General features: G+C 36.3%; 3 protein-coding genes across 5 annotated transcripts; 1 reads left to right on the top strand and 2 right to left on the bottom strand.

The window, feature by feature from the left end:
- Positions 1–164: 164 nt before the first annotated feature.
- LOC119989215 (ribosome-binding ATPase YchF) lies at positions 165–6,642 on the bottom strand. Its single transcript, XM_038834606.1, has 11 exons — positions 6,309–6,642; positions 5,165–5,353; positions 4,939–4,992; positions 3,250–3,360; positions 2,140–2,202; positions 1,705–1,959; positions 1,301–1,447; positions 1,195–1,222; positions 915–985; positions 724–783; positions 165–500 (listed from the first exon to the last, which is right to left on the bottom strand). Exons 1-11 carry the CDS (start codon positions 6,534–6,536, stop codon positions 432–434), a joined length of 1,275 nt encoding a protein of 424 aa, XP_038690534.1. The 5' UTR covers positions 6,537–6,642; the 3' UTR covers positions 165–431.
- An 853-nt stretch (positions 6,643–7,495) lies between these two features.
- On the top strand, positions 7,496–9,086 carry LOC119989735. Its single transcript, XM_038835413.1, has one exon. The coding sequence runs from the start codon at positions 7,706–7,708 to the stop codon at positions 8,906–8,908; it is 1,203 nt and encodes a 400-aa protein (XP_038691341.1). The 5' UTR covers positions 7,496–7,705; the 3' UTR covers positions 8,909–9,086.
- A 5,541-nt stretch (positions 9,087–14,627) lies between these two features.
- LOC119988383 (probable sugar phosphate/phosphate translocator At3g14410) lies at positions 14,628–21,527 on the bottom strand. Of its 3 annotated transcripts, none has more exons than XM_038833400.1 (8): positions 21,272–21,526; positions 19,564–19,671; positions 19,456–19,490; positions 17,337–17,449; positions 16,547–16,808; positions 16,157–16,425; positions 15,126–15,286; positions 14,628–14,997 (listed from the first exon to the last, which is right to left on the bottom strand). In XM_038833400.1, the coding sequence occupies exons 1-7, from the start codon at positions 21,359–21,361 to the stop codon at positions 15,165–15,167; spliced, it is 999 nt and encodes a 332-aa protein (XP_038689328.1). In that variant the 5' UTR covers positions 21,362–21,526; the 3' UTR covers positions 14,628–14,997; positions 15,126–15,164. The 3 variants fall into 3 exon arrangements, with proteins under 3 accessions (XP_038689328.1, XP_038689329.1, XP_038689330.1); XM_038833401.1 differs by having other exon boundaries at positions 14,628–14,982; XM_038833402.1 differs by lacking the exon at positions 19,564–19,671 and having other exon boundaries at positions 21,272–21,527.
- Between the last annotated feature and the right edge of the window lie 130 nt (positions 21,528–21,657).

Below are 21,657 nucleotides of genomic sequence, written 5' to 3'. Positions count from 1 at the left end.
CCCTGTAATTTTGTCTGGTGCTTGTGAGAGTTGCGCATCAAGTTCCAATAAAAAGAATAAATAGTAGCATACCTGATGACTTTGATGGCCTACAAGGCTACTTCTTCTGTGTCTTCGAAATACTTGCAAGGATTATATGAAAATTTGCAAGGATTATACAGAGGAGATATTAAAAGAGATTTTATAAAAAAAAAACACCCGTGCACAAGGACATGACACGAGCTAATGAATCGTATGAGTTTTCTATGTGAAATCATTCAACTATTCATGCTAAACTTTAATTTTCTCAACTATTGAAGGCAAAAGTGATACAACAACCTGTGCTCCCCACTTGCAATAATTGGAGACAATGTCGAGGCAAGAGTGAGCGGGTTTTCACCATTTTAATCGCGAAAAGAAAGCAACCCAAGCTTGTCTTCCATGAGCTGCTATTAAACGTTGAAACGGAACAGCATTACGTCTCCTTCTTGTACAATGTAATCTTTACCCTCAGATCTCAACTGCAAAAGTCGCAATTTTCAGCAATGTCAATAAGGTGCCCAAGAGTGAACCATACCCCAAATCATTTGCATGTAGTTTTTTTCAGCTTTTAGGGACTCCAAATATGAGGCAAAAATTACAAGGTGGAGGATGCAAATTTGCATGTCTCTCTAAGAAACTGAGTATAGAAATATATATATATATATATATATATATAATGCTCATAGCAAAGAAGAAACTCACAAGTCCTTTTTCTCTTGCTCCTGCAAGTGAACCAGCAGCAACAAAATCATCATAAGACACCTGACAGAAAAAATAATATCCCATTAGTCATTATGTACTGATAGCCACTAAACACGTAATGATAGGAATAAAACCAAACTATGAAACCTAAACAAAAGCAGTTATACAGCTATCCCACATCAGATGCTTACTGTCTCAGCTCGAATGAAACCTTTCTCAAAGTCGGAGTGAATTACTCCAGCGGCTTGTGGTGCAGTCATTCCTGAATCATCAAAGAAAAGCTATAAGCAAAAAATCACTAAACACAGTGGTTCAAGTAGAAAAAAAAAAATCTAAACAATTAGGCAACAACATGGTGTAAAACCATGCAAGTTAAGCTGACCAGACCATCTCAGCAAGTCAGCATGATTTCATGGCATGACCAGACCATGTCTAGCATAGTCCACCATAAGAGTGAAATAACAAACTGACCTGAAAGTATCGTCCACGCTTTTGTTTCCTGTGGACATCATAAAACCATCTATCAAACAATCAGATAAAGAAATTTTCAAGCAAACAGTCTTTTTATCTTGTTCACCTTCTCCCCAGAAGTGAAGTACGTTCGCAACCCCAAAAGGTTATATGTTTCTCTAATAAGGTTTCCAAGCCCACTTTCATTGACACCAAGAGAATGCAAATATTCTCCCCTTTCTTCAGATGGCAACTCTGTAAGTTCTGATTCAACCTGCAGCAATAATCTTCCCTAGATTACTCGTATTGATAGTTAACGACTGAAAGTTCAAAAAAAGCAATAAGTTCATCAGAACAAGAAAATAACTTGTCTAGGCATTAGCAATAATTTAATCAAAACAAGAAGAAAAAAAATCTTGTTTAGAGAAAATATGACATTGCATTCAAATCTTCCAAAACATCAAGAAGACGGTGCGAGAGGGGTAATGAAATAGTTCAAATGCTCAAAGCCGGGTCTAGATATCACCAAACCTGAGCCGAGATTGGTACTAGTCCAGATTTGAAGTCAGTTGCAAGTTTCATCACTTCGATGACATGAACATTACTTCTAGGTTCAGCTAGATCAGACTCTGCAACATTGGCTACATATATGACTGGTTTCATAGTAAGCAAGCAAAGATGTTCTACGGCATCCTTTTCAAAATCTGTCAAGGTGACCGATCGAGCTGGATTTCCATCCAAAAGTGCTTGCTGAATTCTTTCCAAGGCAGATTTTTCAGCTTCCTCCTGAAATGAAAGAAATTCCCACAACCACCTCTCTTACTTTTTGTCGTAGAAAACAGAAATGTGTATGTCCACATACGTGCCAGTGCATGATTTTACATAATTATAGCAGTATTCCCACCCCCACGGTTTTTTAGGGATGTTAGGCAGCATTGACTACTAAGTATAAGAATTTTGTTTCACCTTAAGCTTTGATTGCGAGTCCCTTGCCTTCCCCTTTTTGAGCTTCTCCATTCTTTTCTCAATCTGCAATTCTTATCGAAGAGCCAATTTAGTTCTACCAGCTTATTTTTTAGCAAAGAAGCACCAAATTTTTACTTCGAGAGACAGCTTCCGTCATACCAATGGGGAAGCATCAGTTATCATAAACCATAATCATACAAACATAGCATTGTTGGCTGAGAGAGTGCATAAACGAACAACTACTTTTCTACTGAACACAATTTGAAAAATAAAAATATAAAATAACTACCTTTCTAATGAGAACGTAAATCAAGAGGATAGAAAGGTCCAGCACTGAATTCTCTCTGAGCCTATGCTTTTGGACCTCATTATATGGAGAAACTTTGGATGCAATAAAAATTAACAAACATCTTTTTTTCATGTAATTTCTCGATGAAAACAATTTTCAAAATATCTATACTATACTATGAAACACCAATTCTACTAAAAGCTCAAGCTGATATAAGGCGTGCGAATCTTAATCTTTATACATTAAAAATATCCCTTTTTTTTTCCTTCATTTGGTCAATGATGAGGAATTTTGCGAGCGCACTTCTTAAGAGATTTCAGATATAAAATTTTTATAGTATAGGATAACTCACCATTTTTCTTCAGCTTGCTTCTATAAAAAACTGAGAACATCCAAAACATGAGAAAAGTAACTAATACATTTAACTTATAATCTGTGAAAAGGGAAGGGGAAAAAAAACTCCCATTCACAACATTCCCACAGTGGCTGCGTGGTTGAGGAAGTGCCAGATATATGCAGCCTTATCCTCATTTTTATTTTATTTTTATTTTGGTTAAATCACCATATCCTCTTATTAATGTGGAAAGGCTGTTTCATGACCTGAACCCATGACCTCTAGGTTTTTGTGAGACAAATTTATGATTAGGCAATGAGCTTGCCCTTACACATTCAACCTGTTGTCATGGTAGATTTTCGAAGTATTATTAAAAATATTTTGATCAGTCCTCGGGAAACTAACACCATGTCCCGAAATGATTATATAAACATCATTACTTTTGCATAATGTCTTATCTGTATAGAACAAGCTCTATGTAGCATACCTGGTCCAAGTCCGAGAAAACGAGTTCTAGATTGATTACATCAATGTCAGATTTAGGATCGACCTTTCCACTCACATGAACAATGTCATTATCTTCAAAACATCTTACAACCTGGAGGGAGAGAAAAATAATGGGGTCGCATAACATGGACAAGTAATGGATAAAAAAGCATTGTGGCTATTACTGGGGAGTTCAAAACATGGCTGTCCGCCTTATATTCAAATGAATGAGAAATAGGACATGAAAGTAATGAATTACCATTCCAATTGTCCAAGAAAAAAAATGGGCATGGAAAAAAAAAAAGTAATAGTAAGCATTTCAGATTGATATGAACCAATTGTTTTCTGGTACAAATGCCTTCTGCATGTACTGCAAAGGTAGCTTCCATGTAAAAGACCAGATATCAATTATTACTCTAAAGTCATTTCCCCAGTCCACTCACACAGTAGTGTCCTCTGAGCTTTGTATTGACATATCCCCTTTTCATTATATGAAATTGAATTTTAAAAAAAAAAAAGATCACAAGGCATGCTCAAGTGTATTGTATATTTAGAAGGAAAACCCCTTGAGCCTTTTGTTAACACTCTCCACTAAGCCCCTTGGGCTTGAAGAATCATTAATCAGGACTCAATTTTAACGGGGGGGGAAAGGGCAACTAAAACAAGGAAAGAAATAGAAATTCCATTGAGGATATCCCAAACACGTCACAACTAGTCAAAAGTGAGTTCCAAACTAGATGTTGAATTGTCTACAACCTCAAAATTGTCAATTTTTATGCCAAGAAAAACAAAATACCATTGCAATGCAACAATCCGTATACAGTGCACACAACACAATTTTAACGAGTGTTCAGGTATATTATAGGAGACAATCCAGAGCACATATAGCATTATTATCATTTGAAGCTGTGAGTTGTTCACTATATTGTAGCTAGTTATTACTGACTAAAAAGTATTAAAAACACTGCTTTTTCAAAACTCATTCGAGCATGATTATCCAAACATAATCACCATACTAAACTAAGAAGCTTGAGATATAATTTTATAGACACTTACACTTTTAAATTCACTGTTTATGAGGTTTTGTGAACATGAATAAAACTTTTTTAAAAATGGAAAGATGGTGATATTACTTTAGAAAATTTCATGGGAGCAATCACAGATAAAAATGTTTCAAAAGGGGATGACTGGATTTTGACAATTTTATATGTAGAGCAAGCCACACGCTCTTTAATATGTTGCTACAACATCTACACAACACATCTATGCGGATGGACAAGGATCACACATATAAAATGTTATACTTCTCTTAGTATATGGATCATCAGGGGATTTTCTAGAAGCACACTGTCAATTCCATATATTCGGTAAGGCAATCACCCTTGAACCTGTGAGGGATGGTGATCATGTGTGGTAATGAAGGCTATTGATATCGGTAATACACCAGAGCATCTTGGACCATCCTTCAAGTTACAAAAAGTCAAAAAAAATTGAATGGAGCCCTTTCCCCGTGAATCCGAAGAAATTTTTTCTGATATACAATATAAGGAAATGTTCTCAATTTTTGGACCCTTTTCTTCAGAATCATCAATATCAGAGTTAAAACAATATATGTTTTGTCAAATTTAGGGAAAGCAATAAGGGAATTGCTAAAAACAAGAACAATATCAAAACAAGAGTAGGAAAAAACCTGAAGAATGGAGTCAACCTCACGAATATGTGACAAGAATTTATTACCCAATCCCTGCAACAATGACATTGAAAGAAGAACAATTCATATTTAAAATCTAATTACAGTTGAATCTAAGACAAACATCAGGAAAATAAGAAAATGATGCCACGAAGAAAGACAAATACTTAGAAATCAATAGTGCCACGTAAAGAAATGCCTAGCAACTGGAACAAGGCAACTTTACCTCCCCTCGACTGGCACCTTTCACAAGCCCGGCAATATCTACAAATTCAATAGACGCTGGGACCACTCTCTGAGATTTGCTGAGATCAGAGAGTACATGCAGCCGAGGATCAGGGACAGCAACAGTCCCTACATTAGGCTCTATTGTACAAAATGGAAAATTAGCAGCTTGGGCCTTCCCATTCTCAACCTACACTTGTAATTAGTGTATCAGCACTAAGTATAAGCAAATTCATTGAGAGGAGAAGAAGAAAATTTTGTTCCATCACTACAAGACGAAAGCAACATGCAACCAGGAGCAATGAGATAAGTTAAAAAAGCAAATAAATGAAAACATTTTAACAGAAAGTAGACCATAATACCATATAACAAAGCATTAAATGGGCAAAATATCTGATGCAATAGATTATTGCTAGCCTAAATAAACACACTGCCCAAGCGGCAAGCGCACACATATATATTCTGTTGCATATATGTCTACGAGCACACCTGTCATATGAACCTAGTTCTTAAGGATATCCTAATCAGTTAATCATACCAACACCTTCGGGTTAAGCATTTAGAGGGTAAATTTCATAAGTTAGAACATGCCATATAGGGCGAAGACAGTGAAAGACTCTTACCTGGCCATCTTGGCATCTGAAAATGTTAACTCACAAATTCAACCAATAGAGACATTCCAACAATAACTCCGCTCCTTTGAATATTCTAATGCAAACAGATAAGAAAACCCAATTGCATATTTTAATCAATATCATAAAGCTCATTCCCAGTAGTCTACAAATTCTTCTATCAAACCTCTCATCAAAACCGACGAGTAAACAGACTGCACCAACCCATGCCTTCGTATGTGTAAATAACTCCTGTGCACAATGCTCTCGCAGTAGATGGGTTGGGGATAGGTCAGATGTACGCATATCTTACCCCACATAATATGTGAAGAGACTGTTACCAAAAAATTGAACCAATCCATACACTCCAAGACCTGAAAATTTTTCACTGACAACAATACACTCCAAGACCTGAAAGCAACTGCTAATTCTCTATGACTATGATTTCTCTGATGCAACAAATTATCTCTTGTACCAGTTACCCAGAGAGAAAAAAAAGACAATTCGTCCTTATAAGAATATAAGATGACTTACCACGGCATTGAAGAGAGTGGATTTTCCAACGTTAGGAAGGCCAACGATGCCGGCTTTGAGGCTCATGCTAATCCTGCCAGAGGAAGACGAGGAGAAGCGCCTCCCAAACCCGAGAACACCAATCAGTTGCGAGCTTTCAGAGAAGAAAAGACTGCCTCTACAAAGAGAAGATTTCAATGGTAGGAAAGTTAGTGCCGGAATCAAGTTGCTGCATGTTAGCCTCGCCATTTATGCCGATGTTGTGAAAAGTTCGAGTGAACTGAAGAGGGTTTTGGAGGCGGACGAGGATTGAGTAAGCCCACTGACCGCTGGTTTCTGTCGACTTATTTTTTATTTTCTTTTTCTTTTTTAATAAAGCAAAATATATATATCCTTGACTCCTTGCCGCTAAACTGCCCTTATATTGCCCTTTTTCCGTCTGGAATAAGGGTGTCAATAGAGCAAAAAACTCTTTTCCCATCTCCGTACTCATTAGACAAATTCTTAATCATCTCCGCTCAAATACTTATGGTCTATTTGGATTTTCATCCCATCCTCATACCTATCAGTGTGAATGAAGAATCTACACCTCTTTACCTTTGTGGTCGAGTGTAATTTCAACGACTCCATTACCCGTGAAAAAGTTCACTAATTATCATTGTGGAAACTACAATAAACAAAATAACAAATTCGTCTCTGTGCTCGTTATTTGTCTGATAAAAATTTTTATACCCGTTAATTAACGGGACGAGTCTGTCTAATTTGAATTGCTGGATCTATTGTAAATTTTTAATAAAAATTTTGATTTTGTTTTAAAAAATTATAAATGTGTTTTGATTTGAATTACAAGTGTAACAGTATAATTTTTTATTCCATATAAAAATCAAATTCAACATGAAAAATTATGCGGCATTAAATGTAAACCCAAAACATTACATGTTCATGTTTATCTTGCGATGAATTTGATTTTTGTTTGGAACAAAAAATATACCGTTGAACTCGTAAACGCGATCTAAACACATGCATACTTTTATTTATTTTTAAAAAAATTGTAAGGTCCTTATATTTATTAAGGGCGATCTATTTGGAAAAAATCTACAGCAAATCTCCTATACCCATCTAATTTGGGCGGATCATACCCGTTAATGCGGGCACCCGACATATTGGCCTACACAGTAATTTCAGGGTGAGCACATGAGTATCACGCGCGTCAACAACAGAAACACCCAACTTGACTGTTTTCATCAATGCTTTACACGTGTCACATTGCTGAATGGGTTGGACACCATCCCCACCTTTTTTGGGCTGGGATTGAAGAAAATCCAGCAAAGTTAAGAGTCCATACAAACCAAAACCTACAATACAAAATTTCAAACCCTAACTGCCCGCAAACTCTCTCACTCTCTCTCTCCTGAAAGATGGCCTCCGCATGTGTAAACAACATTGGAGTTTCGCCGGAGAACTTCCCGCCGGCGCCTAAGTACTCCTCTTACGGTTGGCTGAGTCCCAGAATCTCCTTCAGCCGCGAAGAGGATTCGTCCAAGAGCAAACCGGGTTCGGATCCTTGTTCTGGTTCTGATCCGACTGAGCTGTCTGATCCCGGTGATTTTGAGTTCTGTCTCGGCGACGATCCTGTTGCTATGCTTCCGGCCGACGAGCTTTTCGCCGACGGTAAGTTAATGCCGCTTCAACTGTCCTCGACACTCACTGGGACAACCAACATTTCCTCTTATAAGTCTTCACTGCCGGAGATCAGGTCGCCTGAGACGGTAAAGTCTATATCCGTTACTGATCCTTACTTATTCTCTCCTAAAGCTCCGAGATGCTCCAGTAGGTGGAGGGACCTTCTCGGTTTGAAGAAGCTGTACCAGAACCAAACACAGAGCACCAAAGCCGAATCGCAGAAAACGGCGGGGATTTTGTCTTCCAATACGAACGCAAACTCCTCAACCGCCAAATCACTGAAGCTTCTCCTACACAAAAGCTCGAAATCCACTTCAAATGTTCATATGTCAGCATCATTGGATGCTTCACTGAGTCTGCCATTGTTGAAGGACACCGATTCCGAGTCCGTCTCCATCTCCTCCTCTCGCTTATCTCTCTCCTCGTCCTCCTCAAGCCACGACCACGACGATCTCCCTCGTCTTTCTCTTGATTCTGATAAGCCTAATCCAGGTCCTAGCTCGAACCCATTTTTGCGAAACCCGAACCCGCCCAGAATGAGACTCGTCAAGGCAAGGGCAGATAATGTGACAAGCAGTAACAGTGGATGTAATACGGGTCGGAGCCCGATGCGCAGACCAGTCAATACTGGGGAATCGGGTCGAGGAGTTTCGGTGGATAGTCCGAGAATGAACTCGTCGGGTAAGGTAGTGTTTCAAAGCTTGGAGAGGAGTTCAAGCAGTCCAAGTAGCTTCAATGGAGGACCAAGATTCAAACACAAAGGCATGGAGAGGTCTTATTCAGCTAATGTGAGGGTCACTCCGATTCTCAACGTTCCAGTTTGTACACTTCGTGGGTCTTCCAAGTCTGGATCGGTTTTCGGGTTCGGACAGTTGTTCTCTTCTTCACCACAGAAGAGAGAAGGCAATGTAGGAGGAGGTAGGAACCGCAACCAGTGAGAAACTTAACAGAGTAACACAGTTTAGTGCTATTTTTTCAGTTGAATTTTGTTTTAATTTCCTGTTAATGGGGCTTTTTTGGTCAAAATCTCAAGAGGAACAAGAAAAAGTTGTTCATATGTATATATTTTGATTTTGATTTTGCTTACCCTGTTAGTGAAAGAGCTAATTCATCTTCTGATTAGGGTTTTCAGGGCTTTTTTTGCTGTTCAATCCTTTTTCTGCTTTTTTTTTCTGGGTTTTGGTTATGAGCATCCATCCAATCTAGGGTTTTGATGCATGAAGTAATCATTTTAATTTCAGTGATTCGTTGTTATGGGAAATGATGCCAAAAGAGATTCAAAAACAGATAAGTGGAAAAGGGGATTAATTATTGGGGTGTGATTTTAATAAGATTTGGTTCATGTGGGCGGGGGGGGGGTCAGTGGGTCATGTGTGGCATTCTTTTGTTCAAACATGTAGGACAAGCTTTAGAAATTCTGCTTGGTTGGACACTCACTTTGCTCCCTAATAATGCAGTCTCAATAAACTCAATCACTTGGAAGCCAGTCATAGTCTACGATTATTGATCTCAATTATGTTTACCATTGCTTTAATTTCAAAGTATTAAAATGATTGGGTAGTAGTTTATGGGTATGGGTCAATTTGAAAGTGTGTTCTATTTTGATTTTTTCCAGTGACGTGTGAGGCGTATTCCGAAACTGTAGTGAAGGGAGCCAGTGAAGGGAGACGAGTTGGAGTGACAAAAAGTTTTGGATGCCATTAAAGATACTATGACGAGATAAAGATAAAATTGAATGTTTTTCATTGATATTAATTATTTTGTGAAAATATAAATGAAATAATAAAATTCTTTCAGAACGAAATTGAAAAAAAATTGTATTTTGACGTTGAAAATACAATCCATTGCGATGCGAGTGGAAACAACTAGTTTCAAAATTTCAGCTTCAGCTTCAGCTTCAGCTTCAAACTTATTGTGGTGTGGTGATACCAACATTCCAACAACGTTCAAACCAAAAGGGTCGTTATAGAACGAACGTTTTTGGTATTCCAATAAATATAAAAATGTATAATATAATAAAACAAAAGCATAAATAAATGAAGCTACTTGTGATTTGACATAAAGAATCTAGCCTTTACAACTACAATGGATATTTTAATTGAGTTTATTTTTATTTATTGTTAGGCTAGGAAGTTACATCTCTCTTTCTTCTTGTTGTCTTCTATTGATTTATTTTTTTATATTTGATTTTTGGTTTGACATGGTCTTCTTTTTGGGACATATTTTATTTTTGTCCCCAATTTTGTTTTTGGCTCCTCACAAGCCTACCTTAAGTGGGGTGCCCCCCCCCCTTTCATTTTTATTTTAATTCCATTTCAATAGTAATTTTTAATTATCTAGTTAATTATTCAAATGGGTTTCTTCCTACTAGGACAGATATATAAACTAGATTAAATATAAGTAGAAAATTTATGAATATTATTACCTTTTTTTCTTTTTGGTTCAGGTATGATAAACCCAAATATTGTAATTGTAATATTTAATTTCTATATTATTGCTAATTAAAGCACATTAACATGGCATCAAATTAAAAAGTGATTTTTTTTAGTAGAAACATAATAATGGGTGCAATTGATGTGGAGGATCCTTAGACACACATTTCAAGAGATATATATAGAAATAAACTATGGATACATCATGTTATAGCATTATGAAGTTCATGCTTATGATCTTATGTTTTTGTTTTAATTTGTTTTCTATTTTCACTTAGCATCTCAACATATAAACTAACAAAAATCAAGATTTACCTGACAATGGAATGTATTGCTACAATAAATTGGGTAAACGATAAATTTGTATGATGTTATTCTCGATTATTAAAAAAAAATAGTTAAAATTTCTATGTTGTTAGTAGAAAAAGGGTAATATTCTTCACAAATTTGTATGTGTCATTCTCGATTATTAAAAAAAAGACTTAAAATTCTATCATGTTAGTAGGAACAGGGTAATATATAGAGTAAAAATGAGCAATAAGATTTGTTGCTAGCTACAAATTTCAGGTCAATTAAATTAAAATATATCCTAAAAAGAAGGTGGAAATTTGTTTTTTTAATTGAAAATTGAGTAAAAATATATGTTGTTATTTAAATAATTAAGTGAGAGTGAGTGATGGAAGTTCATGTGAAGAGAGAAATAATAATAAGAGCGCCTGAAAAGGCTGAGATTTGGGGCATCAATGAATGAATGAATGAAACAACGTGCTCTTGCACAGTCTTCACCTCTGCATAGATTCCTTATCGCCCAATCTTTCTTTTTCCCTCTCTTATCTCTCACAGTCACATGTATATATATATATATATATATATACATATATGTATATATATATACATATATGTATATATATATGTATGTATAGACTTCGTCAATTATGGCTTGACTAGATTTGATTAAAGTAAGGGCAATGGTCTTTGTTTTGCCCAAACTCAGCCTAGATAGGAAAAGTGGGCCTATAATTTTATTTTTTTTTCCCAGATCCTATATGCCTGCTTATATCTATAAAATAAATGTGAAAATAGCTGCATTTGGTATTGTATTGGGAAAAATAAGTTAATTTATAAGCGGTTAAAAATAAACTAATTTATATCAGGCCCTTGACCCTCCTCGCACTATGTGGATAGAATGCAGGTTTACCTTGTTTATACGGGTTTACCCTCATCCATACACGTAAAGAGTAAGTAAGCGAATACCCTCACATTACCCTCGTCTATATGGGCCTACCTAGAAACCTTCTATAAATAAACTTCTCCCAACTAAAAATCAACTCAAATACTCAATCATTTAGAGGAGTTAAAATCTGTCGTTGATGAAGCCTTATAATCGGAGGATTTGTATTCGACTCTCTACATTAACAGCCTATATACGCATTCAAAAAACGTTTAGATTTACACATAAAAATCTAGACAGCCTAAGATTTATTGATTATATTGATTTAAAAATATGTGGTACAAGAATTCCAACATGTGAATCACACAAGGTAAATATTAGTTAAAAGATTTTTCAAATAGAGTTGGTATTTTGTCACATGAGAAGGATGGATGGGCAGGGGCTCCTAACTAAGAGAAGATGTACAAATAATGTCCTTATCAATTATCATCTTCTGAGACTGATAAAGTGACAGGGAGATGTACAGATCCAGGTACAGGTGTGTGTCCGACGCGTGCCACGTCATCATATCTTTGTTTTTCTGCTTCACTTTTTTGAATGGCTTGAAGTACACATGCATATTTCAGGGGAAGAAAGAAACAGTAAAAAGTACATCAATAATGCCAATTGATCCATGTCCATCCTCCTATATTAATTCGTATGAAAAATTTAATGAAGCTTCATATAATTGTATAAATTGCAAATATTGTTACATGTTTTAGAAGATGGAATAAATGAACTACTTGAATGATAGTCTAATTGGTGAATATTTTTATTGTCAAACTGTATGGATTTAGGAAGTTTTGAGTTTGGTTGATTTTCCACTGGAGACAATATTCTTGTGGTCACGCGATGGGCTTTGGCTTAGCTTACTTTGTTGTCGAGTAGGAAATTTATGTGCACGTGGGCCTGATCGGTCGCATGCTTTGACCCAATTTATCTTGTCGTTAGGTAGGATACTTTTATACACGGGGGCTTGACGGCTTGGGTTTAGACCCATATCAAATGTCTAAATAGCAATTTTTAGTCAAACATACATTGTCATCAAGTGGTAAACTTTTGTGCATGTGAGTCTAACGGCTCTTATTTAGGCTCATATCAAATGTTTAAGGGAAATTTTATCTACACACCACTAATGTACTATCTCTACGCCACTTTTTACACATTATAAGTTTACATCATAAATTTATAAGTTTACACACAAAAGTCTGATGAAAAGACCACAATACCCTTGTGGTGTACAATATAAGAATATTGATGTTAAGTTTATAAACATTCAAACTTCCACTCTCTTATCGATTTTTCCATGTTCAGACTCTAGCAGCAACCGATTTCCCACACCAGAATCGATAACCAATTGTGTGCAAGTAGATGACCAATATGACATCAATATCAATGTCAAAAATCTTCGACTGAGTAGAGGTAAGGTCTTGTGTAAATCTTTTAAATATATATATATATAGCTATTGAAATTTCTCAAACCGAACAAGTGGGTTTGTCGATTTCTGTACATAACATGAGTTGGTATGTATATTTATTAAACGTTGTGCGATTTTAGGTTAGAATATGTGGAATTGAAAATTTAATGAACCTTCATATAATTGTACAAATTGCAAATATTGTTAAGATGGTGGAATAAATCAACCACTTGGATGATAACTTAGTTGGTGTCAAACTATATGGATTTGGGAATTTCTGAGTTTGGTTTCCCACTGGAGGCAATATTCTTGTGGCCACAGGATGGGGTTTGGCCCAACTTACTTTGTCATCAAATAGAAAACTTTTATGCGCGTGAGTCTGACGGTTGCATGCTTTGACCCGATTTATCTTGTCGTCAGGTAAGATACTTTTGTGCACGCGAACTTAATGGCCCGAGTTTAGGCTCATATCATATGTCTAAATAACAATTTTTAGCCAAACTTACATGGGCATCAGGTAGGAAAGTTTTGTGCGCACGAGCCTAACGGTTAGAGTTTAGTCCCACATCTTATGTCCAAAGGACAAATTTTTGGTCACACTTATATTGTCATCGGGTGGGAAAGTTCTGTGCGCGGTTTGACAATCAAGTTTAGGCTTATGTGGAATATCTAAAGAGTAAGTTTGGAATAAATGACACACATAAATATGTTTTACCCTTATATTTGAATTTGGATTTGATGATGAAAGGTTGATTCTGAATCTCTGATTAAACATGAAATAAATGCCAAGGTCATTAATTGAAAGCCAGTTTGTCATATTTTGACTTAAATTTTGGTGGTACAAAGAGGCCATGGCAGGGATGATGGAGAACAGTGTAGATAGTACATACATATATATATAGCTGTAGCTCTATCTCTGTGTTTATTTGGTCGCAAAGTTAAAACCAAATTTTGTATGAAGTAAGAGTCTTTGGAATTTATGGTTCTTCAATTCATTGAATGGGGGAAATATGCACTTCTTGTTTTTGACCTAGATTCTCTGCTTTTAGGGCTCACTCAGCTTCCACCTCTGATTTGATTTATTTTGTTTGCACACAGACACAGTCTCTCTCTGTCTTCCTTTGAACATAAGAAGACAAGAAAATACCTTATTTGGGCAAAAGACTGGTCACGTGACAAATTGAATAAAACATGACAAAAACAGCAATTGTTGTACCTTAATAATTTTTTTTTCTTTTCTATTTTTTCTTTTAGGTTTCTGGTATGTCAAGGTGTCAACAGAAAAGTTTTTTAATTGCTACATTTTTAGTAATGGAGTAAATACCCATTTTAGTCATTGAAAAATATGACTCATTTCAAATCAATACCCAAGTTTTTAAATTTCTCAATAGTTAGGTCACTGTCACCAGAAAATGATGACACGTGGCATCGTCGGAGTGCTGCGTGGCATTTTTTAACCCGCGTGGGGTTGGGGTTGGGGTTGGGGTTGGGGTTGGGGGGACAGGAAGTTTTGTACTTCACTCTCTACCAGCTTTTCAGATTTGAAAAAACAAGCCAAAGCAGGCATAGAAGTTTCACATGGATACTTCAGTTTCAGTAATCCAAAGTCTAAAATGTAGCATCTTTGCCAATGTATTGCATAACCGTTTGGGATAAACAGAACAGCAATTCAACTCTGATGTCTTGTACAGAAATTTTTTTGTCCCTGATTCTCACAAGACAGATGATATATAGAGATTATTTCTTTGTTTACCAGCTTCCACAATCAAAAGTGCGGACTTCATTGTACCATTCATTTAGTTACATACCTGGACAGCAACATGTCTGTTGCAATGAATTTGGATTCCAGTAATTTCTTTACCAAAATTTCTCACAATCATTGAAATTTTGCGACTTCAGAGTATACTTTATCCAGTTAGTCCAGCTTTTTACTAGAGAAAACGAGCAAAACCCTGGTGCAGGGAAAACTGCAACAATCATTGGAAATGGATGATACACACATAGATGCATATTCAAAACCAAGAATAAAAAATACATATTTGAGGGGTAGCAAATTAAATAATATATAGAAGTTTCAGTGTGCATACGCGCATACCTCAATAATATCTTGGCCAACTGTTCCTTTGGCATAGAACTATCTGTTGGAAGTTGAAGAAGCAGCCGGGGGTATGGAATCAGGATTTTGGGGATCCTCAGAAGTAACTCTAGCTTCCTTCTTCAGCTTATGGTTATTATACGCGGCAACGCCAGCAATGGCTGCATTTAAGGGAATATCAAAAATATTACAGACATCAAAAGTTTTAATATCCCATGCCAATAAATCTATTGTTTTTCTTCAATAATGTAGAACCTGTACAAGGTAAGATTGCATTGGATAGAATAAAATAAACTCTATAATACCAGTTACTTGCAAATCAACAGTATAATTTAATGCCAAGATGTGCTAGGTAAGATTCGACACCCAATACCATCTGAGCTTATGGTTGGGCAAATGCTCAATGCTACCTTCCCCTGGGCAACACTGTACGTTGTAAACCTCTAGGAAATCTATTCGCACAGCTTTGACATACAACCATCAGTACTCAAGCAGTCAGCAAAAGAACTAAAGAAGATCCATTTACAGCAAAATCAATGGAAAAATAAGCTACTTAATTGTTTTTTCTTTTCGTTTATCCATCAAATGGAGACAGGAATAGAAAGAAAGAAAGAAATAAAAAGAGTGAAATGCCCAACCAGGGGGGGGGGGATGAAAGCGGCACGCCCTCTCCCCCCTTTTTTCTGGCTTAATGTAATTTTCTGTCATAAGATTTTTTCCCAAAGAGTAAAGACAGACACATTAAATAAACAGATTCTTTCAAGCCACCATGCCCTCAACTGATGATTCCCTTTTTATCAATGGAGGAATGTTTCTAGCTCCATTTATGCTGAAAGTGTAATTTTCTTATTCAATTCGTTATAAGAAAGGATATTGCTAAGAGTTAGCAGCATTACACACTGTTTTTTTTTGTGTGTGGAAACACGAGGGTCCCAAAGTAGATATTTTTTCCTAAGAATAAAAGGGCATGAGGTGGATGAACCATTTAAAAAGATAGAACCAAGCTCCAATGAAGATATGCAGATACTTACCAATGCCATAACCAAACAGATTTATGATAGTTAGCTTTGTATCAGCAAACAGAAGGGCAGACAGTAGGACAACAACCCAATCCTTCACAACTCCAGCAACCCGAATGGTCAAGGCACTTGTATGCGAGATAACAAGGAAAACTGATAAGTTTAGAGCAAAAGTACAGAGAGAATTTAGAGTTAGCACAAGAGGCTGAAAGTTCCATGTTCTATTAGCTTCCATCTTTGGTCTCTCAAGAAAGATCCACGGCAGAAACAGGCAAAGCGCACTGCATGAAAAATCAACAAATTAGCGCCTTTCTTCTTTGCATGGAACTAGAAACAAGTAGTATTGAAAAAACAAGTACTTTTAAAAGAACCATGCTGGACAAGGGCAAATACGATACATGCCTGCAGGGACTAACATAGTACATGACAGATATAGGGTTTAATTTCAGACCCTTCCTTTTGACCAGAATCTCCATGAAAATAAGTCTTAAAGCTTCTCCAATAACTCCTCCCATCTGGTAAACAACTCCAATCCAGTTGATATTTAGCTCTCCATAAGATGCCACTAGAACACCGAAACTTATCACAGACATTATTAAAAGCATCCTGCAGCTCATTAATTCAAGTCCAGCTGCTACTCCAAGAATGAAAACAGCTACTGGCACTGCAAATCGCAGTCAACAGTCAAAATGAGCATATGTCCATAACGAACAACAAAATTAACTGGTCCACAAAATGGTTATTATGGAGCTATATATATACTCTGAATTCTTGTACTTCAAACATCATTATAGATAGATCCTACTATAATGAAACAGTTCGACCAGCAGGACAGTAACATAGCCAGAGCAAACTTCCCTGGGGAGTGGATATGCAAAGTTAAATTTCCTTCTTCATGTGGGAAGCACTATGGTGCAGAAACTTAACCATGGATAATCTTCAAAGGAGAGGTCTTTCCATCTCTAACCGATGCATTTTGTGTAAAAAGATGCATAATCTATCAATCATATCCTATTGCCCTGTAGATGGACCAACAAAATATGGGATGCAATCTGGCATATGAAGGAAATTAGCTGGGTAGATGACTATTCATATGCAGTATTGATTACCAAGCTACAGGGACCAAACTACTTCTTGATCCAGGAGATTCACAAAATAGTTAGAAATTGAAACAAAGATAGTGTGCACTTACTAATTGCTTTCAACATTTGTGCAAAAGCAACAGAAATGTACAGGTAGGCAGTGTTTCCAAGCCAAAGTGTCATTGCAAACATGGCACCAATTGGGACAACTGATGTAGAATATCTGAATATATGAAATAGATCACTATGTTAGCAACAAAATGATGCAGGGGCAAGTGTGTTAATTTACTTATTCATGTTTTGTTTAATAGAAGATAAAAACAAGAGTGAAAACATCACATCAATAGGTTCTAAGTTCACCTGATTAAAATATCCAAACAAGCAAACATGGATTTATACTGTTGAAAACAGGGAAAGCAGTGGGGCAGTTATCAAGACCTTAACACACAACCTTTGCATAATAAATAGCGAAAGAGAAATGTTCCAGATACAGCAGAGCCATGTCAACTAACAGTTTCTCTCTTTTTTCTTTTTCTTAATTTTCTGAAACTTTTCCTTTGGGTACAAAAAAGGCAGAGTGACCATCCTTTACAGTTGTACAACAGAAAGGGAACAGTCTCAACAACAATATCCTTCCCGTCCTCCACAAATGATAAACTATTCTTGGGCAACGAGACATGATGGACTGGCTTGTATCGACAAATAACATTCTAGTTCATAATGAAAAATTCAAGTCATTCTGTGCCATCTTTAGACATGATGGTTTTGGGTCTTGCTCGGGACTGACGCTACTTCTCAGTTGACAATCATGTGTAAAGAATAATCTTGCTGTTAGAATTGCATGTGCAAATGCATGCATCCTGAGGACACATAAATCATTTTTCTTTTGAGGAAAAACAGACTTTTATGTCTACAAATGTAAATGGGACAGAGAACTGAAAAAAGAAATAAAGAGATGAAATTCCAGAAATTTAATTTTCAAGTATGAAACTAATATTTAGGGATTGAATGACAGTGTTAGAATTATATTTATGAGGCATGGTGTATGCTGAAGATGTAATGGGCTGATGTAAATGTGTGTGGCAAATAGTTATGAGGGTATGGTGTTGGTTGTAATAGTTTGTGTTCTCATGTGTATAAAAGGGGACCACCTCTCGTTCTAAATGCAAGAATCAACAATATCAACTAGAGCTATTATCGTGCTACATCTCTCTCCTCTCTATTCTCCTGCACTTCTCTCTCCATTTCTCAATTTTACTTCTCGACAGACAGTACTCAAATTTCAGCTTTTGAATATAATTTCTTGCAAACACATCTTCTAAATTGTCTCTACATACTTCATAACTGCTACGGTATTTAGTTCTTCCTTTTTGATGGTTAGAAACAACAAACAACAATTGGCAAGATGCCCAAAGAATGAAGTAGCGAAAATTAGAATGTCGAGTTGGACATGCAGCAACACAAATAAGGATGATGAGACCAGGGTAGAGGCAGCTAGTTGAAGATAAGATGTGAGAAAATCGTCTAAAATGTTTTAGATTGAGGATTCAATCTAGTGTTTGATATGACCCAAAAATACACATAAGCTTCTTGCAAATATCATATGGACAATGATTATAACACACACAAATTAATCTTTGCAAGATGATATCTTTTGATCTGCATTTATTCTGATATAAACTTGCTATTCTTAAAGAACAAATCCTATCCTGCGTTTGACATGCATACTACTTGCTATGGTCGTTTCACCATAATTTGAGAAGCTTTACAAAGACTCTTAATTTAATCTCATTCCATAAAGTGTATAAACTGAAAAATAACGTAGCCAAAGGAAATTAAGTGCCCATTTTCTTGACAAGCCAGAATAACCACGGGAAAGTGAGTGCTCAAGGCAAGTGCATACGATGAAAAGTTACAATTATCAACAGGAAAATTTCATTTTTCTCTCCTTCAGATTTTCGCTTTTGTTTTCATCTTTTTTCCCATTCAAAAAAAAGAAAAGAAAAAGGAAAGCAAGACTATAGATAGCTTTCACCCGTGAGCATTTTCAGAATTTTCTAAGGATTTAGTTTTACCCAACTAGAAACCGAAAATAGTAAACCAAAGATTTATTTCTAAGTGCAGCCAATGAATCTACTTAAGCGAAAAGGAGCCGGATAGTTTTTTGTTGAGAATAAACAACTTTGAAAAGTCTATAAGATACAAGGATGATGGTAATTGGATACTTACATTTCTAGGGTCATTCCTTCCTCAACCTTCATAATCTGTATACATTGCATAAAAAGGTCAAAAGTTGCACAATCAAAATTGGTCATGCCAGTAAGTTAGCCCTTATACCTTTAAGACTTTGGTGAGCGTAAAGCATAAAACAGAGGAGAAGACCATGTGAAGTAGAGTCAAGCCAAGAGGATAAGGGAAGTTTATTTCTTTTGATGACAAAACCCACTGCAATATACAATTTTTATAAAAATGTCGTGTTAGCCACAAGTAGCAAGTTTTTGATATATGGGTATTTTATCCCATGGTACACATTATGTTAAAAAAAAACCCTCAAATTTATGGAAGAAAACATAGCCAAACATTTTTATAAAGAAAACTAACAATAATCAGATGGTTAAACCGCTAAAGATTAAGACCTATCACCAAAAAAGAGGCATAATATTTAAATCCAAAATATGATCCCCATAAGCATCATGCAAACGCTAAAAACAAAGAAGTCTTTAAACAAAGAAGTCTTTTATAATTTCTAACAAAATTGTGAGGCATACCTAACAAACCCAAAATTTCTAACAGGTGTAAATTTTATTATATAAAATGATAGAAGAATGGGAGCGAAAGGCACAAAGAGTGACGTAAGCCAGGTTAGGTTAGGGGAATCTAGGGAAGCAATTAATTTTTCATAAAGGGTATTGAATAGTTACAGCCTTACAGGTAAACGATTTGCATGGGATAAGGTAATCATAAAAATTTGACCACTGTACATTGCAGCCCTTATTTGTTTGTTGACCATAATTTCTGGCGATTCAGATCAAAATTTCTCCATGTCAAAGAATAGATAAGAGAGCAATGTTGTATCAAATTACTTGTCTTCTTGTAGTTGTGAGGCATACCTAACACACTAAACCTTTGCAAACGTGCCATGGCCTAAATACCTAATAGTCTTCCCCATTCATATTTTGTGTCAGAACACTTGGTTTATGTTCCAGCCGAGCTTAAACTATAACACTCTCCAACTAGATAATATGTGTGATCTACAAAGTAGGAATCGCTGAAGAGAAGCAACTCCACTGTCTTCAGAAGGATCATGCAAAGACAACAGTCAACAGGCACCCCATAACTAGTAGCAGGCTCACTATGCACATGGCGTAGTATAAGAGAACTGCATGTCATACATCCAGTCTCATCAAGGACAAAAAACAACAGCTCTAACATACTAATAATTTCACAGGGTTGATAGACACCTCAGAACACAGACACAACTTTCTACATTCCCTGTGCCTTTCTCAATAAACACAAGCTTGCTGAAAGCATGCCTAGTGGGCTAAATAATCCCTTAAGCAGATGATTCTAACATAGAGGATTTCAAAGTCTTCGCTGAAGCCATAGCTCCTACTATTGATCCTGGAAACAAGCAACATTCCAACAGCTTAAAAAAAGGCATTATCTTTCTTCTTCTTCAAACAACAATCATTCTTCAATCTGATTTCTTATAAGAATCTACTAAAGGACTTCTCTACTTTAATACCTCAATAACTAGCCAGGCATCACCCAATCAGTCGCGATAAAGTGATTAAAAAAAATTAGTCCATTAATTCTGTTTCCCTTAATCTACTTAACATCTTCATTGCTTCCTATATTTCAAATTAAACAAAAAACAAACTACCCAATTCATAATTTCCAAAAAAACTCCAAACCATATTTGCAGGATGAGGACAGCTATGACTGCAATTGCATACAGTAAATCAAGGAAGATAGCACTAACTCCTAAACTTTTTTTTCAAATAAAGAAATGCATCGAGAAATTATCAACAAGGAAAAAAAAAACCTTGTTGAAGAAGATCTGACCGCTGGAGAGAGCAATGTAGAGCAGAATGTAAGCGTACGTTACCAGTCCTTTCCACTCCCGATCCGCCATTGCCGCAAGTAGAGACCACCACTCACTTTTCCCTCACTCTTTCTCTGCAATCTATTAAATATTGATTCCTCAATTTCAATTTCCGGTTACTTATTCGTGTTATTCTCAGCTAATTCAGTCGGAGCGGTGCGAAGAAGCCGAGGGAAACAAACACAAAAAGAAACGAAGAAAAAACGAAACCGTTGACCGATATTGATTGGGCCTGGTCCTGGGCCTGGGCCTCTCTCAGAGTTACATGAAGGGATAGTTAGCCCCCTAGTCCCCTACAGCAAAGGGGTGCAGGGTTCTCTATTACA

This window comes from Tripterygium wilfordii, chromosome 21, assembly GCF_013401445.1.
Source record: "Tripterygium wilfordii isolate XIE 37 chromosome 21, ASM1340144v1, whole genome shotgun sequence".
Classification (NCBI taxonomy): domain Eukaryota; kingdom Viridiplantae; phylum Streptophyta; class Magnoliopsida; order Celastrales; family Celastraceae; genus Tripterygium; species Tripterygium wilfordii.
Note: the sequence above shows the minus strand (reverse complement) of the source record. Positions and strands in the feature narration are given on the sequence as shown.